This window comes from Zonotrichia albicollis, chromosome 31 (genome assembly GCF_047830755.1).
Source record: "Zonotrichia albicollis isolate bZonAlb1 chromosome 31, bZonAlb1.hap1, whole genome shotgun sequence".
Taxonomy (NCBI): Eukaryota; Metazoa; Chordata; class Aves; order Passeriformes; family Passerellidae; genus Zonotrichia; species Zonotrichia albicollis.
In genome coordinates this window covers 4,628,330-4,653,069 of record NC_133849.1, presented here as the reverse complement: position 1 = coordinate 4,653,069, position 24,740 = coordinate 4,628,330, and the positions used below count along the sequence as shown (strand labels likewise).

General features: G+C 49.9%; 1 protein-coding gene and 1 pseudogene across 1 annotated transcript; both read left to right on the top strand.

Moving 5' to 3' along the window:
• Positions 1 to 24,740, top strand: part of LOC141725900 (uncharacterized) — a 215,890-nt pseudogene that overhangs the window by 9,544 nt on the left and 181,606 nt on the right.
• LOC141725870 (uncharacterized) lies at positions 1,185 to 4,934 on the top strand. The gene has a single exon (XM_074530031.1). It carries the CDS (start codon positions 1,662 to 1,664, stop codon positions 2,568 to 2,570), a length of 909 nt encoding a protein of 302 aa, XP_074386132.1. The 5' UTR covers positions 1,185 to 1,661; the 3' UTR covers positions 2,571 to 4,934.

Here is a 24,740-nt window from a genome sequence, read left to right as displayed (position 1 = left end):
TTCCAGTCTCTCCCAGTTTGGTCCAAGCTGCCACCAGCATGGTTCCAGTGACTTCCTCAATCAACTCAGTGAGTCCCAGTATGATGCCATTTGCTCCCAGTTGCTCCCAGTCAGGCCCAGTATGGGGGATGATGTGCAGGGAGTGCTCACTGTGACACTCTGTTCCTCCCAGTATTAGTCCAGTCAGTCCCAGTATGATCCAAATATGGGCCCAGTGTGCTCCCAGTCTCTGCCAGAATAAACCAGTTGTGCTCCACATGGTTCCAGTTGCTCTCTTTCACCCTCACTTTCCTTCTTGTCACTCCCAGTATCTCCCAGGGTACCCCAGTTCTCTCCACCATCTTTCCAGTTCCTTTCAGTATGATCCCATTTGCTCCCAAGCACTCCCAGTCAGCCTCAGAGTAGTGGCACTCACTGCCAGTCACTACCAGTATGATCCCAGTTCATCCCAGTACAAGCCCAGCAGTTTCCAGTCACCGCCAGCATGCACGCAGTCACTCCCTGTTCTTCCCAGTTGCTCCCACCATGATCCCAGTTACTCACAGCTGCTCCCAGTCATCCTCAGCATAATCCCAGTCACTCCCAGTATATCCCATTTGCCCCTAACATGGTCTCAGTTGCCTCCTGCAGGCTCCTGCTCACTCCCAGTATGATCCCAGTGTCCATCAGTGCGATCACAGTCTGCCCTGGCATGGCAGTATGATCCCAGTATGATGTCAGTACAAGCCCAGTGCACTCCCAGTCACTCCCAGTACGATCCCAGTATGATATCTGTAGAAGCCCAGTACAGTCCCAGTCACTCCCAGTACAATCCCAGTCCAGCCCAGTCCCTGGCAGTGCTGCCACTGCTGGGATCCCCCAGCCCTGTGCGCGTTCCCCCTGGTGGATGTGCCGAGAGGAGCCCCAAGGGCTGGCAGTGCCCAGGCAGGGTCCCCAGCAAGGCCCAGTTTGGATGTGCAGCCCCCAGTTTGCCCAGTTTGCCTCTCCTTTGGCCCGGGCCGGGTTCCCCCCGCCCGCAGCGGCTGGAGCAGCCGAGAGCCCCGCGCTGCCCATCCCGACCTGTCCCGGCTCCATCCCTGCTCCTGCCGCGGCTGCGAGGGCTGCGGGAACGGGGCACCGAGGGTGTGGCTGCTGCTGGGGGAGGAGGAGGAGGGAGGGAAGGGCAGGGATGAAGGGGAAGGAGGAGGTGGAGTTATGGGGAGGAGCAGGGGGAGGGGCAGGGAAGAGGAGGGATGGAAGAGGAGAAGGATGTGGAGATAAGACAGAGGACGAGGATGAGGGGGGGTGGAAGGGAAGGAGGAGGAAGAGGAAGAGGAGGGACAAAGGCAGATCAAGGCTGAGCTGAGGGAACCACACGGTTGATCCCTGCCTGAATTCGCAGCCCCCACCTGTGGGATCATCGCCCCCCCATTGCACCGGTGAGCGGGGAGGGAGAGCTGGGCCCAGATATACCAGGGGGTCCCTGGATGGGGTTTTTGGGGGGATGTTTGGAGAATGAAGAAGTCCAAGGCTGAGCGGAAAAGGCCCCTTGGATGGTCATCAGGGGGTGGCGGTGCCGTCCTCCTGCGGACGCCCTGGGGTGATCTCCTTGCCCTTGCCTGTGGCACGGAGGCAAATCCCATCCTGTCCTTGTCCTTCCTCCCCCAGAGCAGGAGCTGAGCATGGAGAGCAGGGAGGACAAATGCCCGCGTCAGAACCTGGTGGAAGAGGCCGTTTTGAGCGGCTCCACGGCGCAGGAAGCCAACGGGGAGGAAAAGCCCCGGAGATGCCGCACGAGGAGGGGCTGCAAACGCAGCCGGCGGGGATCTGAGGGGGAAAGAGTCAGCCTGGGCCGGGAAGGCGGCCGGAGACGGAGCCAGAGCTCGGAGCTGGTGCTCCATGATCAGCTCCATGATGGGGAGAAGCCCCACACATGCGTGGAGTGTGGGAAGAGCTTCAGGCGGAACTCTGACCTGAGCAGGCACCAGAGGATCCACACTGGACAACGGCCCTACGAGTGTGGGGAGTGTGGGAAGAGCTTCAGAGAGAACTCCAGCCTGATCAGCCACCAGAGGATCCACACTGGGGAGAGGCCGTACAAGTGTTCCGAGTGTGGGATGTGCTTCAGAGAGAGATCCAGCCTGATTGTGCACCAGAGGACCCACACTGGAGAGAGGCCTTACGAGTGTTCCAAGTGTGGGAAGAAGTTTCCGACCAGCTCCGTTCTCCTCCAGCACTATCGGATTCACAGAGAGGAGAGGCCCTTCCAATGCCCCAACTGTGGGAAGGGATTCAAGTACAACTCCGCCCTCATCAGACACAGGCACATCCACACAGGGGAGAGGCCCTACGAGTGTGATAAATGCAGGAAGAGGTTTAAGAGAAGCTCCCATCTCTTCCGGCACTATTGGATTCACACAGAGGAGAGGCCCTTCCGCTGTCCTGACTGCCGGAAGGGATTCAAACGCAACTGCCACCTGATCAGACACCGGCGCATCCACACAGGGGAGAGGCCCTACGAGTGTCCCCAGTGCGGGAAGAGCTTCTCACAGAGCTCTGACTTGACCCAACACCAACGGAAGCCCCACTAAGGGAAGCCCTGCGAGTGCCCCGAGTGCGGGCAGAGCTTCGTGCGCTGCTCCAGCTCCATCCCCCACTGGAGGAGGCACTTTGGGCACAGCCCTGGTCACTCACATTCCCTGTGATCCATGGTGGGAACACACCTGGCTGCTTCTCCTTTTGGTTTGGCCTTAATTTTCCTCTGCTGCACCTTCATCCTTTAAAAACACCCAAAACTGGATTAAATGAGGGAAATTGATCAAATAGATAGATCTGAAGTTCCATAATTGCTCAGTTGTTTTAGAGGGAATTTAGGATTTGGGGACACGTTCTGTGTGGAGTGCTGCTGTTGCTAAGAGGCAGGAATTTGATCTCACCCTTCTTGTGTTGCTAAGAACTCCTCCCCTGACCCAAACCCCAACTCCACCCTTGGGATACCCTGTAAATATTCCACTGCCCTGCCTTTGCCCTGCCTTTGGGGGTTAAGAAATGGATTCCCAAAGGATCAGCCCTTTTCCCACTGGATTGCAAAGGATCAGCCTCATACTCCACTGGATTCCTAGAGGATCAAGCTTTTCCCACTGGATTCACAGAGGATCAGCCGTTTTCGCACTGGATTCCAAGAGGATCAACCTTTTTCACTGGACTCCTGGAGAATTCTGACCCTGTCACTGTTTTTTTTTTTGTTTGTACTACTGCATTTGTATTTTAAATTTTTACAAATAAAAAACTGTTATTTCTACTCCCATATCTTTTCCTGGGAGCCCCTTAATTTCAAATTATTATTAATATTATTGTTGTTATTATTATTATTATTATTATTATTATTATTATTATTATTATTATTATTATTATTATTATTATTATTATTATTATTATTTTGTTATTGTTATTACTATTATTAATAATCAAAGGGAGGGGGTATATATTTTCCATTCCAGTGGAGGCTGCTGAAATGGGGAGACACCCCCAAGGATGGGCCATGTCAAATAGTTCCTGAAATAGGTAAATGAGTTTATGGTTATTCATGAGGGTCTATGAATATGCAACAGGCTGATGTAATCAAGCCAGAATAATTAAGGGGTGTCCCCGAAAATAACTGGGGGGTCTTGAAGGCCATAACAACCTTTGCCCCTTGGTCCTTGTCTCCCATGACATCAACCTGTTGCATATTCATAGACTTTTTGCATATCCATAAACTCATTTACATATTCTAGGAACAAACAAAATTGGCTTCGTCCTGTTTGGGGTCCCACACCTGTCCCAGCTCACTTTGGGGTGTTCCATCCCTCTCCCAGCTCAGTTCTAGGATCTCATACCTCTCCCAGCCTAATTTTGGTGTCCCATTCCCCTCTCACCTCAATTTTGGGGTCCCTTCCCAGCTCAATTTTGGGTTCCCGACCCTCTTTTCCCCGCTCTCCCTCCCCTTTCCAGTCGTTCCCCCAATCCCCTCCCCCGTGTTTGGTTTTGGGGGCTCCAGGCCCCTCCTGCTCCGTTTTGGGCTCCCGACCCTGTTTTGGATTAATTTGGGGTCCCCAGCCCATCCCCAGGGTCACCTTCCCTGCCTCCCCAAATCCGCTCCTGGCAACTGATGAGTCATCAGCGAGACGCGCTCTGATTGGCTGGAAATTACCCCGCGAAATCTCTGAGTATTTCCCGCAGTGAGAGGCCTTGGTGTGTGGCTGGCAAGTGATGAGTCAGAGTCGGGCCGGGCGCTGATTGGCTGAAAATCGCTGAGCGGGGCCAGTGCTCTGAGTTTGTGCTCAGCAAGTGGTTCGTCATCAGTGCCGCACGTTCTGATTGGTCGGGATCTGTTTTGGGGTGGGGACGGGAGGAACTGGTGTTTCTTGGGGTTTCTTTGGGTTTAATTAGGGTTGGTTTGGGGTTTATTTGGCGTTATTTATGGACTAACTGGGGTTTATCTTGGGTTTTACTTGGTTTATTTCTGTTAATTTGGGGTTATTTGAAAATATTTGGATTTATTTGGAAGTATTCGGGTTTGTTTGGGTTTACTTGGGTTTTTTTGGAATTACTTGGGGTTCTTGGGGTTAATGTTGGTGTATATGGGTTTTTTTAGGTGTACTTGAAATCATTTGGGGGATTTTGACTTTAATTTGGTTTTTTTTGTTTGTTTTTTTAGGGTTATTTGGATTTGTTTGGGGTTATTTGGGGCATTTTCTGGTATTGTTTAGGGGGTTTTGGAGGTTCTTTGGGGTTTATTTCGAGTGTTTTGGGGTTATTTAGGTTATTTGGGGTCATGTGGGGTCAAAAAATCCGGGAAGCTTTCTCCTGCAAAACACGGGAATTTTTCTTTAAAAATCTGAGAGGTTTTCCCCAAAAAACCGGAAATGTCCCTTAAAAATCCGTGACTTTTCCCAGTCAATAGTGACGTGGCCCGCCCCAAACCATCCAATCACCACCCTTCATCTCCCAAATTAAATCACGGTGCACCCTACCCCAAACCATCCAATGACCGTGGGTCTCCCCTCAGCAACTCCCGCCTTCTTTGCCTATATCCAGCCAATCACCGTGCGCCTCCCCTCGGCAAAGCCCGCCTCGCCACCCCATCCTGTCAATCAGCACGCCCTCTATGAAACCAACCAATCATCGGCCGTCTTCCTCACAGCAACTCCCGCCCTCCCCGCGTGTACCAGCCAATCAGAGCCGAGCCTGAAGCAGCGCCCCCTGACCCCGGGGCCGGGCATGGAGTGGGCGCCCCCTCCCCAGGGATCCCCTCAGGGACCCCCGGGAGCCGCCCCGGGCTCGGGCGGGTCCTGCGGGAGGCGCTGGAGAGAGCGGGGGAGGCGCTGGGAGAGGACGGGGGGCTCCGGGAGCTGCTGAGGAGGCGCAGGGACAGGTGAGGGGTCCTGGAGGGGTCGTGAGGGGAATTTGGGGAGGGGTCTTGAGGTTTGGGGGGAACTTGAGGGGGTTTTAGCGGCGGGCTGCTGGGGGGGCTCTGGGGGGGAATTTGGGGAGGGGTCCTCGGGTTGTCACGATCCGTCGTCAGGGACGGGTTTTGTGATGGTTCATGGATTTGATCTCAGGGTGCAAAAGAACCATCACGGTACAAGGGGGTTTGCAATGATAATTGAAGCAAATGCACCTTCATTGAATGAGCACAGCAAAATGCGATAGAGGGATTAAGGGAGAGAAAAAGATGGGGGAAGAGAGAGAGACAAAACAGAGAGAGAGATAAAGAGGGGATACAGCTACAAAATGTAGAGATGGGGTCCTTTGGTCCAGTCCAGTCGAGGATCCGCCTGTTATGTCGGGGAGATCTCGAAGTCTCTCGCTAACTCAGAGGTTTTTATTAAGATAACTGATGCCAAATTTTGCCCCAAACAGGCAGAGTGACTGCCTAATCAGACTCAGCTCAAGTCAATTAAGCAGGAGGTATTTTATTAGCGACGCGTCGGAGAAATCACAAAATGGATTTCTGAGTTCACATAGCAAAAGCAAGCCTTATATACAATTTTGGGTATAGGATTACATCAGATCAGATACATAATCATGCATATTCATATGGGGCGTGGTGTAGGCGGAGCGTGGGCGGAGCGTAGGTGGAGACATCTCTTTTGGGGAATTTTCAGGTGGTCGTTCCTGTTGCCTTCATCATAGACGGGGTCTTTCCGATGAGTCTTCCTCTTTAAACTTTTGAACTCTTTTCCTAATTTGGTCAATTCCCGGTGTACTTGGCTTAGATCCCGTGGCTTGGCAAAAGACCCTTAGGGTCGTTTTGACATTGCTGGCTCTAAACCTGCTTAGCTTATACTTATCTCTTCCCCTGTCATGATGCTCTACCTTTTATCTAATTTATTGCTCTGTTTCCTAGTGCTGTGTTTTCTCCGTGTGTTCTAGTGCTAGGCCCTGTGCTAGGCCCTTCTTTACATGCTTCTCATTCCATGTTTTAACCCATTACTTCTGGAAGGCTATCTGCTTTAGGGCTTCATAACTCTATTGGAAATTGCGAGGGGGGGATACAGATACAATAAGGAATAGATGTAACAGGTAGTCCATGCTCTCAGCAGTAAGCGAGAGCCATTGTCTTCTTGGTGCAGCGGTCACAACCTGCAGGCAAACATCTCGCTTTGGTCAGCTTGCCTCCCCCACACACCTGCGCCGGGCTGGGGGTTTCAGTCCCAGTCCTTGGAAGGAACAGAGGGGCCTTTTCACATGGGGGTTCCATGTCTCAGTCCTTGATGGAGAGGCTCCTTCCATCTCAGTCTGTCTGTCCCGGTGGTTGTAAAACAGGTGAGGGTCTTCTGTGGGGGGACCACCTGAAACTCAGGAGAAGTCCAGCCAGGCCGAGAGGTGGGACAGCTCCCAAGGTTGTTGTTGCACAAAGGGCACGGTGCCCCCTTCTTCTTCTCCTTGGGCTCAGTGTAGCACACAGCAAACAACACCTGTGAGAACAATGGCTTAGCACTGTGCTCTCAGGTCTCAGGCACATGACTTTCTCCCTTGGAGCCAGAGATTTCAGACAGAGGGGGTCTTCTCTTCAGTGGTCCCCCAATGAGGATCATGAGGCAGATGAGGAAAAATTCGGACAGACTCTCACACGACCCCGTGACTCACGATTGTCTTGAGGGATCTTCATCAGCAGAACTCTGGAGCATCATTGATGAGTCTGCAGAACTCGCTGTACGTTGGTAGTATAACCCGGAAAAATAGGGACGATAGAAAGAGAGGAAATAGAGTGAGAGAGGGAAAAAAACGGATAGGAGAAGGAGGGGGAAAGGAAAACAATAAACAATCATAATATTGATTATCATAACAATTTTCACAAATGGTTGATTAATTAAAACAATATTACTTTTAAAACAATATTTAAAGGGTTAAAACCAGTCACAAATAATCAAAAGCAAAAGCAATCAACACATATTAATACAAGCAAAACTTAAAAAAATTATTTTCTAAAACAATTCACAAAAAATCAAATGTAATTTCCACAAAATCATAAATGGAAATCAAGGATTATTCCAAAACACATAGGCTTCATTCATAATTGCCTTGTGTCAAATGTCATGGGGATGTCCACAGTGTAGAGGACATCAGCCAAGTTGTGTGCATTAACTATAGACGTCAACCTTGTCAGCTGTTTCATGCTCCAATTAATAATGAATAGGACTGCTGATAAAATAAAACCAAACAGAATTAGTATCAAAAGGATAACAATGGGATGACGCTGTTCAGGACACCCGTGTGTCCTAGGGTGACGTTATGATGCTTGTATCCCCTTCATATGTTCTGTGCCTTTAAGACTGTCTCTGTAGTGTGAAAGTTTTGTTTGGGTTTTTCTTATCAAGGACACGGAGACGGGGCAGTGCATAGTTCTGCTTTCGCCTTTTTGCTTTGCTCTCTCTCTCTCTCTGGCTCTTACTTCTGCTTCACTTCTGCTTGCTTTTGCTCCTGTTCATTAGCTAGTTTAGCTAAACAGTCCAAATTCCTTCCTGGTCTGTTTCTCCTTTCCTTTTTTCAACCTTCTCGAACCTGCTCCGGACTGGGACCTGGGAACACCGAGAGTTTGCACCTTGTGGCTGCAGCAGCTGCCCCAGCACCGGAGGGACTGAGAACAGAGCGACCACCTCCGAGAGAGACTTTCTGAATTTGTCACCTTTTTCACAGCGGTGTCATCCGGTATTGTTCATTCTGTGTGCTGGGGGTGCTGTGCCTGTTAAATAAACAGGTTCTTTCCACTTCTCTCTGAGGAATCCTTCCCAAACCGGTTGGGGGCAGGGGCCGTGTGGGTTTGCTTTCTGGAGGGGCCCCCTTTGGAGATTCTCTACCAAATTTACCCTTAACTGGGACAAAATTTGGCACCCGACACGTGGGGCTCGAGAGAGAGTGGAAAAACCCTGTTTTGAGTGCATTTTGGTTGCCATTACTCTGTGTTTGTATAAAGCAGTTAATACCCATGTTTTTTTAATTCATAATGTCTGTTGGGGTGAAGGCTTGCATTCATTTCTGGTCCCTAAGGTTTTTTGAGGTTTTAATACCTCTGTGGTCCCTAGGTTTATTTTCTTACCCAGAAATAGCTTTAGTATTGTCCCTAATATGTAGTGAGGGGCAGTGACCAGAATAGCTATCCTGCTGGGCTTGGTGGTAATGATGTGTAAAAAGTTTATAAACATTCTGGGGTCTGCTCCAGGTAAGAATGGTTCATGGCTATGGTTATGCATCCAGTTTGTTAGAGGAGGAGCAGCAGGGGATCAGGCATTTCAGCCTTTGCTTTCCTTCTTCTCCTATGAATCTGGTGCATCACTATTGAAGGATGTTGAGTTTCCCCTGAACGTTAAAGAGACCATCTTTCTGGTATTCAATCTGGTAACCTTCCTCTATACAGCCTGCTGCTTCTGTAGGATGAGGGCTGAGATTTCTAGACAGGCTGATGAGGCCCCTGACACGGGAGTAGACCCAGGTGTGGAAAATCCTAAGTGGTGTGGGAAATGGGAGGATATGGGCCAAATCCTGAAGGAATTCTCTGACCCTATAGTCTGGGATTTTCCCCATGAGCAAATTCAGAACTCAGCTGAGGTGGGGAAATATCTGAAAGAGAAGTACCAGGATGAGCCTAAGGAGAGGAAGGTCATTGCAGTGAGCTGGGCCCTGGCTTGTGCTCATTGCTCACTGCTAGATCCTGTCGGGCAGCAGACAGAGGCAGGGGGCAGGGAGATAAATCAGCAACTGTCCCGGTGACTCAGGCTGCAGCCAACAGCCCAGGCTCGAAGCCAGCAGCCAAACCAGATAGTGAGCCTAAGCCAGCAGCTAAACCAGAAAATAAGCCTCAACCAATGGCTGTTGCTGCCAGTACTACAAGTAGGAAATGCACGGACAAGACCAATCGACCAGTGGATGATGATGATGATGATGAGGATGAAGAAGAAGGAACCTCAATGCCTCCTGACATAAAATCAGGAGTCAAAGCAGCAGGTGCAAGATCATATGCAAATATTGAGTCCTTTTCCCTGAAGGATCTTCGTGGCTTACGGAAGGATTACATGTGGGGACGGGGTCTGTTTCTATTGCTGGTGTGACAGGGGGATCACAGGATTTTACTTTGGTGGAAGCTGAGGTGAGCCTGACTGGAAATGAGTGGAAGAAACACCCTATTGTGACTGGCCCAGAGGCCCCATGCATTTTAGGTACACACTTCTATTGGAATATGAATCCCAATATTACCAGGTAGATTGTGCCTGGGCCAGTATGACCCTCGCTGCTAAGGCAAAGGTGGCAGCTGTGGTGTATCATCCTGGGCACTAAACAAGTCCAGGCTTGTTAGGATCTCTGTTTAACTCAGGAGGAGGGCTTCAGGCGATGGTGAAGAGAAAAAGGTGGATTCTGCTGGAGGGTTTAATATCCAGAGGTTCATTCCATGGTTACAGAGGTCTGAATCTTAGGAACAGCTCCAGCAGAATCGCGGCCGCATGGCCTGATTCACCTTTTAAGCTCAGGGGGAGGGGAGGGGAGGGGACAGGTGAGCCTCCAACCATGTGGGAGGGGCGGGGTCTCAAGGGACGAGGGACACCTACACAGGCCAATGACCTCTGGGCCTGAGGGGCATCCTTTGAACTTGACCAACCACACAACACCTTGTTGGAATGTTAAGCCTGATTGACAGGACTCACTCAGCAAGGGACGAGGAGGGGAGGGGAAGAGGGTATTGGCACACCTGGGGAAGGGACCTGAAAGTTTAAAACACACCGCAAAATCTTCCCCTAGTTTTGTTTAAAAAGAAGAAGACTGTGTTTGTGGTGCAGAATGCTTGCCACACCGTGGTTGGTAAATCGGTTTTTCTTCTACAGGAGGGTCAGTGTTTTCCACTGAAGCTTCCAGGTCATCCATTGGAGCACTGAGGGCTTCCAAATGGTAGACTTCAGGAGGGGGAGATGAGCTTGAAATTAATTTGAGAACCATGCGTTTGATTCGTCCAAAAACAATGCTAACAACTACAATAACTATAACTAAAATAAACAGCACTAAAAACACAGTTTTCAGAACAGATCCCAACCAGCCCGAGAGTCCCCAGCCATTGAACAGTCCATTTAGCCCGTTGTCAGTTTCCCTGTTGATGTCCAAGAGCCTTTGTCAAGGTAGTCCATACGTGGTTTGGGCTGCGGGACTATGCAGGAGATCGCAGGTGGGATGATCACGAGTAGGACGAGAAGCAGGCTCGGTCTCATGGCATCTCGAGGCTTCACACAAACAGTGGGATCTAAACTGGCACAAGGAACTTGAGACAGACATATATTACAAACTATTCCAGATAGGAGGCTTAAATGGAATTTCCTCCAGAGACCGCGTGCGGCGTTTTCTTCTCCAGGCAGCACGAGCAACCTGGGGTGCTTCTGCAGATTTCTCTGAGACTTTGGGAACATAGGGCTTTACCCATTTGGAAGGAACTCACCTTAAACCAGAGGGGGTGGACACACAGGCGTATCCACGTCCCCAAGTAACCAATTTGTAAGGTCCCACCATTTTCCAAGTCTCAGGGTCCTTTACTAAAACCGGAGGTTTTTCTTTTATCAACCTGTGACTGCTCCCCCCAAAGTGGCGTAGGATGGGTGGGTTCAGGCTGTCAAAAGAACAATTCAGAAAACTGATTGTGAATAGCGCCCTGGATAACCGGATGTGGGGAGGTTCTACCTTCAGAACCTGTTGTTGCTGGTCCAGGACCCTTTTAATATCACGATGAGTTCTTTCTACAATGGCTTGACCTGTAGGGGAGTAGGGGATGCCAGTTTTGTGCTCTACTCCCTATTGTTGCAGGAAGGTCCTGAATTCCTTGGATTTATAAACAGGCCCATTATCAGTTTTCAGCTCCTTGGGGATGCCCATGAAAGAAAAAGCCTGTAAGAGGTGCTTAATAGCATCAATAGATGATTCTCCTGTGTGGGCAGAAGCATAGACCGCTCCAGAAAAGGTATCTACACTAACATGAACACATTTCTGCCGTCCAAAAGCCTGTATGTGTGTTACATCTGTTTGCCACAGTTCACAACTGTTCAGTCCCCTTGGGTTTGCTCCCGTACTCACTGTAGGGAGTGCATGTTGTTGGCAATTTGGGCTCGTGGCCACAATCGCTTTGGCCTGTTCTCGAGTGATGTTAAACTGACGAACCAGGCCAGGTGCATTTTGGTGGAAAATCTGGTGGCTGATTTTTGCCTGTTCAAAAACATTTGGGAGAGTGGCCATCACTGCAGGTGCAGCAAGAGCATCTGCCCTTCTGTTGCTCTCAGCGATAAACCCTGGCAAGTCAGTGTGTGACCTGACATGCATCACATAAAATGGTTGCTCTCGGTGAGTGACTAACTTTACCAGTTTTGAGAGCAATTCAAAAAGTGCGATGTTAGATACATCTTGCAGTATTGCTAGATCTGCTCTGGATACTACTCCTGCCACGTATGCAGAGTCTGTAATCAGATTAAATGGTTCTGAGAACCTTTCAAAAGCCCTAACAACCGCAGCCAATTCAGCAACCTGAGGTGAACCTTCCACCTCAGCAATGTCCGTCTCCCGCTGCTGGGTTTGAGGATCCTTCCAAGTCATAACGGACTTGTGGGACCTCCCGGACACATCTGTAAAGACAGTTAGAGCCCTTTTTAAAGGTCTCCTACTTAGAGCAGTTCTTAATTTTAAAGTAAATTGAACATCTTGTTCAAACAATTTGTGAGCAGGCCGCGCTACCGAAATTTGTCCTGAGTAGGAATCCAGAGCAAACTGCAACACTTCATTTTCTTGAAACAATTGTTCTAGTATTTTCATAGTATTTTGACCTGATTTTAACTCAACTGGAATGTGAATGCACTTAAAATCACATCCTGCTAACTCCCTGATCCGGGTCCTTGCTTTCCGGATCAGTTCCGCTAACAGCTCCTGCGGCTTTGTCAGTCTCTTGGACCTTTTGTGACTGAGGAAAACCCATTCTATGATCAAGAGAGAGTCCCTCTGGTCCCGGTCCTTTTTTGGTGTGTCCTTTGCCTTAGGTGTTTGTTTTTCCTCCCACTGGAAAATAATTCCATGGAGGTGTGGCAACTTACCTAGGATGGTTAATTTGAATGGCAGGTCAGGCCGGCATCGGTGGGCCTGTCTTGTGGACATTGCAATCTGAACCTTTTCTAGAGCTTTCCGTGCCTCTGGGGTAATAGACCTAGGAGCACCTGGGTCCTCTCCCCCTTTTAATAAATTGAAAAGAGGGGCAAGGTCTTCATTAGTCAGACCAAGCCATGGTCTTACCCAATTCAAAGACCCACACAACTTGTGGACATCCACAAGGGTCTTGAGCCTTGGATTGATTTCTAGTTTTTAAGGAACAATGGTCCTATTTCCAATTTCTAAGCCCAAATACTTCCAAGGTGGCATCTTTTGAATTTTCTTTTCCTGGAGCTCGAACCCTGCAACAATCAATGCATCAATCGTTAGGTCAAGCGCATGTGTGAGTAAATCATCATTGGGGGCACACACAAGGATATCATCCATATAATGATAAATGATGGCCTTCTCTGCGGCTGCACGCACTGGGGAAAGCAGGGAAGAGACATACCACTGGCAGATAGCTGGCGATACCTTCAGACCCTGAGGAAGAACGGTCCAATGGTACCTTTTCATAGGGGATTCCATGTTGGTGGAAGGGACAGAGAATGCAAAATGCGGTGCATCGTCAGGATGCAAGGGGATTTGGAAAAAAAAATCTTTAATATCAATAACAGCTAATTTCCAATCTTGGGGAAGCATTGTTGGGGATGGCATACCAGGCTGGGGAGAACCCATATCTTCAATTACATTATTAATTTGTCGGAGGTCGTGAAGAAGTTGCCATCTCTTTTTGTCAGCTTTTTGGATGACAAACACTGGAGAGTTCCATGGGGACATGGTCTCCACAATGTGGCCCTTTTGTAGTTGCTCTTCCATTAGTTCCTCAAGCACCTTTATTTTTTGTTTACTGAGCGGCCACTGTTTCACGTCAACTGGTTTGTCTGTTTTCCACTTCAGTTTTGGATGGGGCACTGTTGTTCAATGACTGCTGCACAAAAATGCTGTGGAGAGTCTGGAATATCAATGGTGACACCCCACTGGGCCATTAAATCTCTCCCTAACAAAGGTTCCGAATAATCTAACACAAATGGATGGATATTTGCCAATTGTCCCTTTGGTCCCTCAGTATGAATAATGCTTTTGGATTGTCTTGCCAATTGCAGACCTCCTACACCTCGAAGGTGACCAGCAACATTTTGCAAAGGCCAATGTGCTGGCCAGTCTTGTACTGAAATCACTGTGCAGTCTGCACCTGTGTCTACAAGCATCTCAATGCATTTTGACTTCCCACCCCCACTGAGGTTACACCATAATTTAGGTTTGTCCTTGCCAATAACTTGGACCCGGGCGACTGTGGGCCCTTGTTTTTCAGTACTTTCAGGTAAAGATGGTACAGGGATAGCTTGAGCAACAATTTGTCCCTTGGGAATAAACAGGGGTGGGTGGAAACAGTGCAGGCTGAGAACGAATTGCTCAGGATCTGATGTTGTCATTCCTGGAGCAATCTCGATCTGTTGTGGTGTGTGTTTGGTGTCCCCAATGACGATGTACTTACAACGAATTCGGTTCCAAGTACCGTTCTGTTCAGGATTTACAGAGACAAAATGCCAGTCAATGTCCTTCAGGTGGAGTGACTCTGTCAGCTGCAACCTGTAAGGCTCATTGACAGAAAACGTGGTTAACATAGGATCACCCAAATCATAACAAAGGTTATTTTGTTTCACTTTCAACAGTGGACCAGTAGTCTTGGTCTTTGAAGCACCTGCTTCACTTACACAAATATTAATATTATCGCGCGCTTGATTTGTTTTGCTACCCTTATTCCCTTGGCCTGCTCTTTTTGTGTCTGCACACCTGGCAGGCAGGGGCTCCCTTTTCAGTTTTTTTGTTGTTGTTGACCCCCAGGGAGGGCTTGTAGTTCTCCTCCCCTGCCATTTCAAAATTCATCAAATTCCCTTTTTCAGGGGGCACTGGTTACTCCAGTGCCCTAGGTTATTACAAAGCAGGCATGGTTTTGTGGGCTCAACCATTGCTGGTCTCCGCTGCTGCCCAGGGTACTGCTGTGCTGAGGGAAAAGGCGCAGGCTGGCAATGGCTGAGGTGGTCTTGAGAGCAGCCTTGGTCTGGTGTCTTCAGCCACACTCATCAGAGGCACTTTCCTGTTACAGACTAGAAGCATATCTTTTAGTGTAGGGGGAGGTTCTATAGGAAGGCTCAGGATTGCTGCTCGACACTGTTCATTTGCATTTGTAAACGCCATTTCCTCTAAAATCGCTTCCCTAGCATTCACTTTTTTAACTTGTATTTCAATGGCTCTAGTTAACTTTTCTACAAATTTCAAAAAGGGCTCTGATGGTAACTGTTTAATTTTACTATAGGGCTCTAAAGGCCCCTCAGGTTGGAGGGAAAAAATGCTTTTTCAGCTGCTTCTTTAACTTTCTCGAGTGTTTCTGCAGGAATTGCAGTAGCTTGGATTGAGGGCAAAGACCATTGATCCTCACCACAGAGGTGCTCAATGGTGATAGGGTTACCACTGTTGTCTTTTGCTCTGTTTGGATCAGCATGCAAGCCTGGGAGAGCATCTTTTAGCAGTTGTTTCCATGCTAATTCCCATAATTTGAATTCTGTGGAGGTCATGAGGCAGGAAAAAAGCTGTTTTAAATCATGTGGAATTACCACAATCCTACACAGTTCAGTATTTAAAAAGGCCACGGAAATATGGACTGTGTGGACCATATTCTTTATGAGATTTACAGATCCCTTTAATCAATTGTCGTCCAAAAGAACTCCAATTAGCAGTTGGGGCTGCTCCTCTCTGAGCTGCAGACTGAAAGGTAACAGGAGCTAGTGACAACATGGGATTATGCATTGGGTCTGCTGTTCCCTGCCCTGTATCCCGTGAATCAGAAGCATTGGGATCACAGCTACAGGTTTGGGGACAGGCAGTGGGTGTGTCCCCACCGTGGGAACCCGGGGAGGGGGTGGGGACGCAATGGGCAAAGGGGGCGGGGACAGGGGGCTGGCAAGTGGCCGGGACACTGTGGGAACAGGGGGCGGGGTCAAGGGGCAGGCAGAGGGTGGGGACACCTGGTGACATCACGTCAGCAGACACCCCCTGGGAGGAGTAGAGGGGCGGAGCCGAGGGGACTGCAGTAAAGGGAGGGGGAGGGGGGAGGGTGTCGAACAGGAGGAGAGGGGGATGGAATTTTGGAATGCTTAAGAGGAATTTGGGAAGAAGAAGACCAGGTTTGGGAAGATGCCACATGGCATCCACCATCTTGTGGATCCCATAGGGACTGGGGGCCATTTTGGGCATCACTGCTCTCTGGAAAGCTGACACGTGCTCTGGGTTTCAGAGCAGGGGACACAGGGGATTGGGAAAGGTTCCACGCAGCCTGGCCAGGGCCTTGTGAACAGGACAACTCAGGCATTTTAGCAAACTCTGGGAATTGACTTCCCAATGAGTGTGCTGTCTTTAAAATACCAAGCTTTGGGGTAAGAGGTTTAGGGATTTTAGAGCTAGGAGAGGGAGAAACAGGGAGAGCAGAGATACATGGCTTGGCATTTGACTTTTTCTCCAATTCCTTTTGTTTGAGCAAGGCTGTTCGAATTTGTAAACTCCAGAACACAAATTCAGCTGAGGGTGCATTGCCAGATTGTCCTAAAGTTATCAATTCATTCCCAACTTTATCCCAGAATTGAATATTGTGGATTTCTTCAGGGGAGATTTTTGGGAAGTGTAGAAAAAGCCATCTTATAAACTGTTTCAATTTTCCTTTTGAGAACTTCACATTACCACTGACTAAAATGCTAACAATATTATAATACACCCCTTTTTGTACAATGCTGAGTTTCGAACCCATGTTAGATGTAAAAGGCAAAGTACTAAATCCCGCCTGACTGAAAACAAAGCCAAAATCAGCTACCAATTTCTAAAAAACAACCACAGATAGGAAAGCGATAACGAACAGACAAAAGCCTTACAATGCAGCTGTATATACTGCTTTTAAAATTCCTGAGCAGCAGCAGCAGGGCACGCCCTGCCGAGCCGAGGCAGAAACAAAGCCTCCCCCGCCGTGGAATGCAGCCCCCCCGCGAAGCTGAGAGAGCAGCCATGGCACGTGGCAAGCCAAAACCGGGGCCTCCTGCGCCGCGTGTGCAGAGAACACCCCCCACCCTGCACCGAGAGAGATCCCCCGGCCACGTGGCAAGCCAAAACTGGGGTCCCCTGAGCAGAGAGAGAGAGAGCAGAGTCCCCCTCCCCCGCACAGAGAGCCGAGCACGCTGCGCTGCCGAGCCGGGGGGAAGGGCAGAGAGCACTCCCGCTCCGGCGCAAATTCTAAAAGAGAGCAACACACGCGGCAGAAAGCTAAAAGCCTAGAATGCAATGAATTCCCTCTGTGGAGGCTGCGCAGCCAAAAATGCAAAGGCAAAAAAAGGAACAGAACTCACGGCAGAGTCTGGTTTTTTTTTTTTTTTTTTGCTTCTGCTCCACTGAGACCAGAGATACTCACCCGAAATGGAAGCTGTAGCTGGCTGGGTCTAGGCAGGTCTCTTCACAGGAACAAGACCTCTCTATGGGCAAGAGAGGCTGCCCTGTTCTTCCTCTGGAAAATCTGCTCACTAAAATGGAGCTGGGCTTTCCAGAGGCGCTGAACAGCCCGCAAAACTTCTTCTGGGAATATTCCCAAAGTCTCTAGCTGAGAGCGATGCAACCAACGCTCTTTCAGCTGGGTGCACAGCTGCCAGAAGCCTGTCCAAGGTAGTGAGAGTCTGTCTGGGGCTGCAGAGTCACCTGCCCGACTCAGGGACGCCAAAATATTGGAATATGTATCCCAATATTACCAGTTAGATTGTGCATGGGCCAGTCTGACCCTTGCTGCTGGGCCAAAGGCAGCAGCTGTGGTGTATCACCCCAGAGACACCTTTAGCTTGCTGGTGGTTGCAGCTAGGCAGCCGAACAAGTCCGGGCTTGTAAGGAACTCGGTTTACCTCAGGAAGAAAGCTTCAGGCAAATGGTGAGGAGGAAAAGGAGATGGATTCTGCTGGAGGGTTTAATATCCAGAGTTTTATTCCATGGTCACAGAGGTCTGAATCTTGGCAACAGCTCCAACAGAATGCCAACCGCATGGCCTGATTCACCTTTTAAGCTCCCCGGGGCAGGGGGAGGGGAGGGGACAGGTGAGCCACCAACAAGGTGGGAGGGGCAGGGTCTCAGGGGAGGATGACACCTAGACAGACCAATGACTTCTGGGCCTGAGGGGCATCCTTTGAAAGTGACAAACCACACGATGCCTTGCTGGAATGTTAAAACTGATTGACAGCCCAGCAGGGGGTGAGGGGGGAAGGGGAAGAGGAGTATTGGCACACCTGGGGAAGGGACCCGGAAGGTTAAAACACACCGCAACACTTTGGGAGGTCCCCTCCTCCCCCGCTCCATTCCAGGCTCCCCCCTTCACCCCCTTTTCTGCCTTCTCCCTCCCTGTCCCAGCGCCTCCCGCCCCCCCGCTCACTCCAGACCTCCGCACCGCAGCCCAGGGGGGCTCCCAGCACCACCAGTGCCACCAGCAGGGCCCCAGCTGCCGCCCCTCGCCCCATGGCTGGGGCCGGGCAGGGAGCAGCAGCCCCAAAGCAGCCGCGCTGCGCTGGGAGCGCCAGTCCGGAGCAGGGCGGGCTCGGCAGCGCCGCACGCGCTCATTGGCTGCCGCCGCTTCCGGGCAGGGATCAGCCACGAGCTCTGCCATGTAACCGATGAGGAAATCCAAAGCCTCGAGCTCTCATTGGCTAAGATGCCACCTGCCTCCGCTCCCATTGGCTGAGACCTTTCCGGGACGCTGCAGCCCCGGGCTGGGGTTTTTTTGGGAAGGGGGAACCTTGAGGCGCTGGGCAGGTGGGGGCGGAGATAGAGAGGCGCGGGCTGTGGTGGACAATCAAAGCCGCTCATTTCAAATTTAGCCCCTATTTTTGGGTTTTTGAGCTAGTTCAGGATTTTCTGTTCGGATCCCTTTGTCTCGCTGTCCCGGTTTGAAAAGGAAGTGAGATTTCTTGGGATGCCGTGGTCAAACCAATCAGTGTTCAGATTTGAATATTGGCACCTGGTGTGGCCGCTGAGGACACGGATTCACCTCTGAGCACACAGGGGGTTAAAAGCAGAGAACTCCCAGGGGAAGCTCTCTTGGTTTTGGCGGGTTCAGAGCTGCCCTGCCCGGCTGCGGGCTGGGTGCGGGAGGGGAAGCCATGCGGCCGGGTGAGGGGAGCCGGGCCTTGGACAGAGAAGGGAGGTGAAGGCCCCTGCACGATGGAAGGGTGGAGGAGCACTGAGAGGCATCGGGCAGCGGCCACAGAGAGAGGGAGAGACGGTGTCTGTGCCTGTGCCACCTTGAAATTTGCCATCTTGTGGTGGCAGCACAGCCGAGAAGGAGAAGGGGTGCAGAGAGAAGGTGCCTGGCAGGGCCAGCGTGGGAGTTCTGGGCAGGCCGAGCCCGAGATTTTAACCCTTTTCTTGGATGATGGAAACCTTACAAATGCTGATCCTCCTGGAGCTGAATGAGAAGAGGGATAGAGATAAGAGGAGATGGGCCACAAGAGAAGTTGAGAAGAATCTTAGGCGGGAGGAAATGATGGATTGGCCTTTGGCTGGACTTTTCTTGCATAGCCATGGACAGAACCATTTTTCCTGTGACACAGAGACTGCATTTAGGGGGAGGCAATGGCTCGGAGCCAAGAGAGTGCAGTGATGTGATGTGAAGGAGCGGCATGAACAGAGATGGATGAGGAGGGTGGTGGTGCACTCTGCCTTCAGTGAGGAAGAAGATCTCTGTTCTTGAGACCCCTCGGCCCCAGGGGGTGAATTTGGGAGGGACAGGTGTCCCAAAAGTGAGAGTCTGTGTTCATTTTTGGAACTGGGCAAAGCATCCTTAAAAGGGGAACCCCAGAAGCAGCTCTGGTGTGTGTGCAGTGGTGAGAGCACTGGGCATGGAAGGAAGATGTCACCATGGGAAATGATCCCCGGGCGGTGCCACGTGTGACATGGAAACACAAGAGGTTTCAACTGCGTTTCCGGGGCAAGCCTGTGGCACAAGAGGGACTCCTCTCTCCTTGATGAACTGAGAGTTGATTATCTGAGGGGTGGTGATGGACTGACAGTTGGTGACCGGAGGCGTGGCAACTGAATTGCGAGTCCAAGGTTTTGCCTTACTGTGATGTATTGGGAATTTGGTTGGGGGGAGGAGGAATGTTTGGAAGGCTTTCATTCTTTCTGTGGTTTTCTTTTATGTATTGTAAGTTAATAAAGTTTTTTTCTTTGTATTCCAAAGCTGGAGCTTGCTTCGCTCTGTTCCTGGTCACATCTCACAGCAGACACTAGGGAGAATGTATTTTCATGGGGGCACTGGCATTGTGCCAGCATCAAACCGTGACACCAGGGAAAATGGCTGCTCGTGCCAGTCCATCCCCTTGCCCAGAAGGCACCCGCTTGTGTTTGGGCACGAGCTGCTGGCCACAGCCAGACGGGCAGCACCCGCAGCATTGGCCATCAGATGCTGGGCTGAGGTTTTCATCCAGAGAGCAAGAAAAGCAGCCAGAAGCACACAAGGCAACTTGACAGCATCTCTGTAAGAATGTCATTGTTCTGTGAATGTCAATAGCGGATGGTGGTTTTGTGCTGCAGAGAATCACTTTTGAGCAAAAATCATTGCAGGAAGGGACAACAGCTTCTGCCTTCTGATGGATACCAAGTGTCTGGGTTTGGAAAGACAGGAGTCTGCTAAGGAAGGCAGGAGCCTCCCCTGAAATGGACAATGTAAACCCTCCCCACCCCTCCTGATTGCTCTAATTTTTTAATTAAGAGGCTCTCAGGAAAAAAATATGGGAGCAGGAAATAACAGTTCTTTAACAGGAAAAAGAAAAAAAGGAATAAAATAAACAACGCAGTATGCTGGAATTCATAAAGTTAGAGGCTTTTAAGGAAATGTTTAAAAAGAGGTAGGCCTCAGACAGAAGTTTTGTTAGCATTGCAAATACAGCAAAAATTTTCTAAGCAGTGGAGCATATGTGACAAATAACAATAGACCTCTGTAGAACTGGCTTATGGATTGCAACAATGTTATTTAATGTATATCTTTAGAAGGTTAGTATGAATAGATCTCTGTTCTTTGTCTCAGATGAACAAGTCTTTGTTTTACCTACCATTACGTGTGTTTCATATGACTGGATAGAATTCTTGCCAATATGTGTTGCTCTGTGTGTGATTGGCTGAAATCTAGGCTGAGATGGTTTTATGTTATGCTGTAATGTCACACCTCCTTGGCATTCCCTGTGGATCAGCAAGCTGTTAACATCCTGTCTCCATTATCTAACAATGTGCTGAGACTGATGTGTTGAATAAAAAGCTCATGTCACTGGTCCGGATGTCCCGTTCCGTTCGTGATTGTATATAGTCTTGCCGGTGGCAGAATGGATCTCCTCGTTGTGTGTGGCACAGGACACTAGAACAACACTGACAGAGTCAGAAGCCAACCTGACACGCTGTGGGGTGTTGGTGGCAGTCCAATTGGAAATGTGGCTGCAGTCCTCCTGCAGGGTCAGGTGTGGGTCTGTTGGAGCAAGGGTTGCAGAGAAGGATGTGTTCTTCCTCTGAAGATCCAGTGGAAGAAGAGGCAGCTGCTGTTCCTCTGTGGAATCCAGTGGAGAAAGCTGTGCTGGTGTCTCAAAAACTTCTGGATTATATCTGGGTAGGAATGCTTGGCTCCTCCCTCTGGGCGGAGCATCTCACAATGAGATGTTTTAGCTCTTATCAGTCATGCAGTGACATTCAATAGTCTGTTATCAGCAGATGTCCCCTCCCGAGGGAGGTGAATGTGGTCACTCAAAGAGAGAGATAAGGCAAACTGCCCACTTGACAAAGGTAATCTGCTATACAGATGGTAATTGAAAACATCTTGCATTGCAATCTTCAACAGTAGGATATTTTTTAAAGAAAGGAAGGAGGCATTCACACCAGAAAGCAGCCACAGGACAGATAAATCTTTCAGAAAAAATAATTTATTGCTCCATTATCAGAAGAAACTAACTTTTTCCCCCGCTTTGCTCTGCCCTGAGGACTCCATTAGCTTTCAAAGGAAGAAGGTGACACTGACCAGACAGAATCCTTTGGTAGAATAGAATATATGCAACATGCATGAGATGTATGAAAATGCAATAGGCTATTGCTTTTAAGCACTAACCTCAGCTCATGAGTGTCCTTGTTTGGGCTTATTTTGCCCAGAAAAGGTACCCAGAGCGTCAGTAACTCTTTGTTCTTATTGCTTTGTATCGTCCTAAATCTCAGTTATTCAAATTTTTATTACTCTAATTATATTACTATTTTAATAAAAATTTTAGTACCATTAAACTTGTAAAATTCTAAAACCAAGTGATTCACGTTTTTAACAAGTACAACCTCCAGCTGAGGCAAGCAAATGGACCAACAGAAACAAAGAAGACTTGAAATTGGTCCTTGCGAGAGTCTGTCAGAATTTTCCCTCATCTGCCTCATGATCTTCATTTGGGGACCGATGAAGAGAAGACCCCCCCCCCCCCTTTGAAAATCTCTGGCTTTGTAGGAGAAAGTTACACACACCAGTGGCCCCGAGACCTGAGAGCACAGTGCTAAGCCATTGTTCTCACAGGTGTTGTTTGCTGTGTGCTACGCTGAGCCCAAGGAGAAGAAGAAGGGGGCACTGTGCCCTTTTTGCAACAACAGCCTTGGGAGCTGTCCCACCTCTCGGCCTGGCTGGACTTCTCCTGAGTTTCAGGTGGTCCCCCCACAGAAGACCCTCACCTGTTTTACAACCACCAGGACAGACAGACTGAGATGGAAGGAGCCTCTCCATCAATGACTGAGACATGGAACCCCCATGTGAAAAGGCCCCACTGCTCCTTCCAAGGACTGGGACTGAAACCCCCAGCCCGGGGCAGGTGTGTGGGGGAGGCAAGCTGACCAAAGCGAGATGTTTGCCTGCAGGTTGTGACCGCTGCACCAAGAAGACAATGGCTCTCGCTTACTGCTGAGAGCATGGACTACCTGTTACATCTATTCCTTATTGTATCTGTATCCCCCCCTCGCAATTTCCAATAGAGTTATCATAATAAAAACCTCTGAGTTAGCGAGAGACTTCAAGATCTCCCCGACGTAACAGGCGGATCCTTGACTGGACCAAAGGACTTCGTCTCTACCTTTGGTAGCTCTATCCCCCTCTTTCTCTCTCTCTCTCTCTCTCTTTTGTCTCTCTCTTCCTCTCTCTTTTTCTCTCCCTTAATCCTTCTATCGCATTTTGCTGTGCTCATTCAATAAAGGTTCATTTGTTTCGATTATCATTGCAAACCCCCTTGTACCGTGTCGGTTCTTTTTGCACCCTGACATCAAATCCATGAACCATCACGAAACCCGTCCCTGAGGACGGATCGTGACACCCCCCGAGGACCCCTCCCCAAATTCGCCCCCAAAGCCCCCCCAGCACCTCCAGACCCTGCTAAAACCCCCTCAAGTTCCCTCTAGACCCTCCCCAAATCACCCCCAAACCTCCTCAAGACCCCTCCCCAAATTCCCCTCACGACCCCTCCAGGACCCCTCACCTGTCCCTGCGCCTCCTCAGCAGCTCCCGGAGCCCCCCCGTCCTCTCCCAGCGCCTCCCCGCTCTCTCCAGCGCCTCCCGGAGGTCCCCGAGGGGGTCCCCGGGGGCGGGGCGGGGAGGTGACGCCCACTCCATGCCCGGCCCCGGGGTCAGGGGGCGCTGCTTCGGGCTCCACTCTGATTGGCTGGAGCGGTGCGGGGAGGGCGGGAGTTGCTGAGGGGAGATTCCCAGTGATTGGTTGGTTTCAAAGAGGGCGTGGTGATTTACATGGTATGGGCGGGGAGGCGAGCGGTGATTGGTTGGACAGAGGCAAAGAAGGCGGGAGTTGCTGAGGGGAGGCGTGCGGTGATTGGTTGGACCGGAGCACAGGGAGGCCGGCGTCCCTGAGGGGAGACACGCAGTGATTGGTTGGTTTGGGGCAGTACACGCTCCGATTCATTAATTTGGGAGATGAAGCGTGGTGATTGGATGGTTTGGGGCAGGGCACGCTGATATTGGCTGGGAAAAGTCCGGGATTTTTAAGGGACATTCCAGTTTTTTGGGGTAAAACTCTCAGATTTTTAAGGAAAAATTCCCGGTTTTTGCAGAAGAAACATTGCCGGATTTATTGACCCCACATGACCCCAAATAACCCTAATAACCCCAAAACACTCAAAATAAACCCCAAATACCTCAAAAATACCCCAAACATTACCTAAAAGTCCCCCAAATAAGCCCGAACAAATACAAACAACTCCAAAATAACAAAATAGACCCCCAAATTAAACCTAAAAAACACCAATTGGTTTCAACTACACCTAAAAAACCCCATGTACACCAATATTAACCCCAAGAACCCCAAATAATTCCAAATAACCGCAAATAAACAGAAATAAACCAAGTAACACCTAAGATAAACCCCAAACAGGCCATCAATAACCCCAAATAAACCACAAACAAACCCTAAATAAACCCAAGTAAACCCCAAGTAACCCCAGTTCCTCCCATCCCAACCCCAAAACTGATCCCGACCAATCAGAATGCGCAGCACTGATGATGATCCACTTGCTGGGCACAAACTCAGAGCACTGGCCCCACTCAGCGATTTCCAGCCAATCAGTGCCCGGCCCGACTCTGACTCATTGCTTGCCAGGCACAGACCAAGGACTCTCACTGCGGTAAATAGTCAGAGACCAGGCGGGGTAATTTTCAGCCAATCAGAGCGCGTCTCGCTGATGACTCTTCAGTTGCCAGGAGCGGAATTAGAGAGGGGGGGGAAGGTGACCCTGGTGACGGGCTGGGGACCCCAAATTAATCCAAAACGGGGTCGGGAGCCCAAAACGGAGCAGGAGGGGCTTGGAGCCCCCAAAACCAAACACGGGGGAACGATCGGAAAGGGGAGCGAGAACAGGGAAAAGAGGGTCGGGACCACAAAATTGAGCTGGGAAGGGGATGGGACCCCCAAATTGAGGTGGGAGGGGAATGGGACGCCAAAATTAAGCTGGGAGAGGTATGGGATCCCATATATGAGCTGGGAGAGGGATGGGACACCCCAAATTGAGCTGGGACAGGGGTGGGA

Bases quoted from the DNA above. Each gene is read 5' to 3' on its own strand.
- LOC141725870 (XM_074530031.1), top strand. From the start codon at position 1,662: ATGGAGAGCAGGGAGGACAAATGCCCGCGTCAGAACCTGGTGGAAGAG.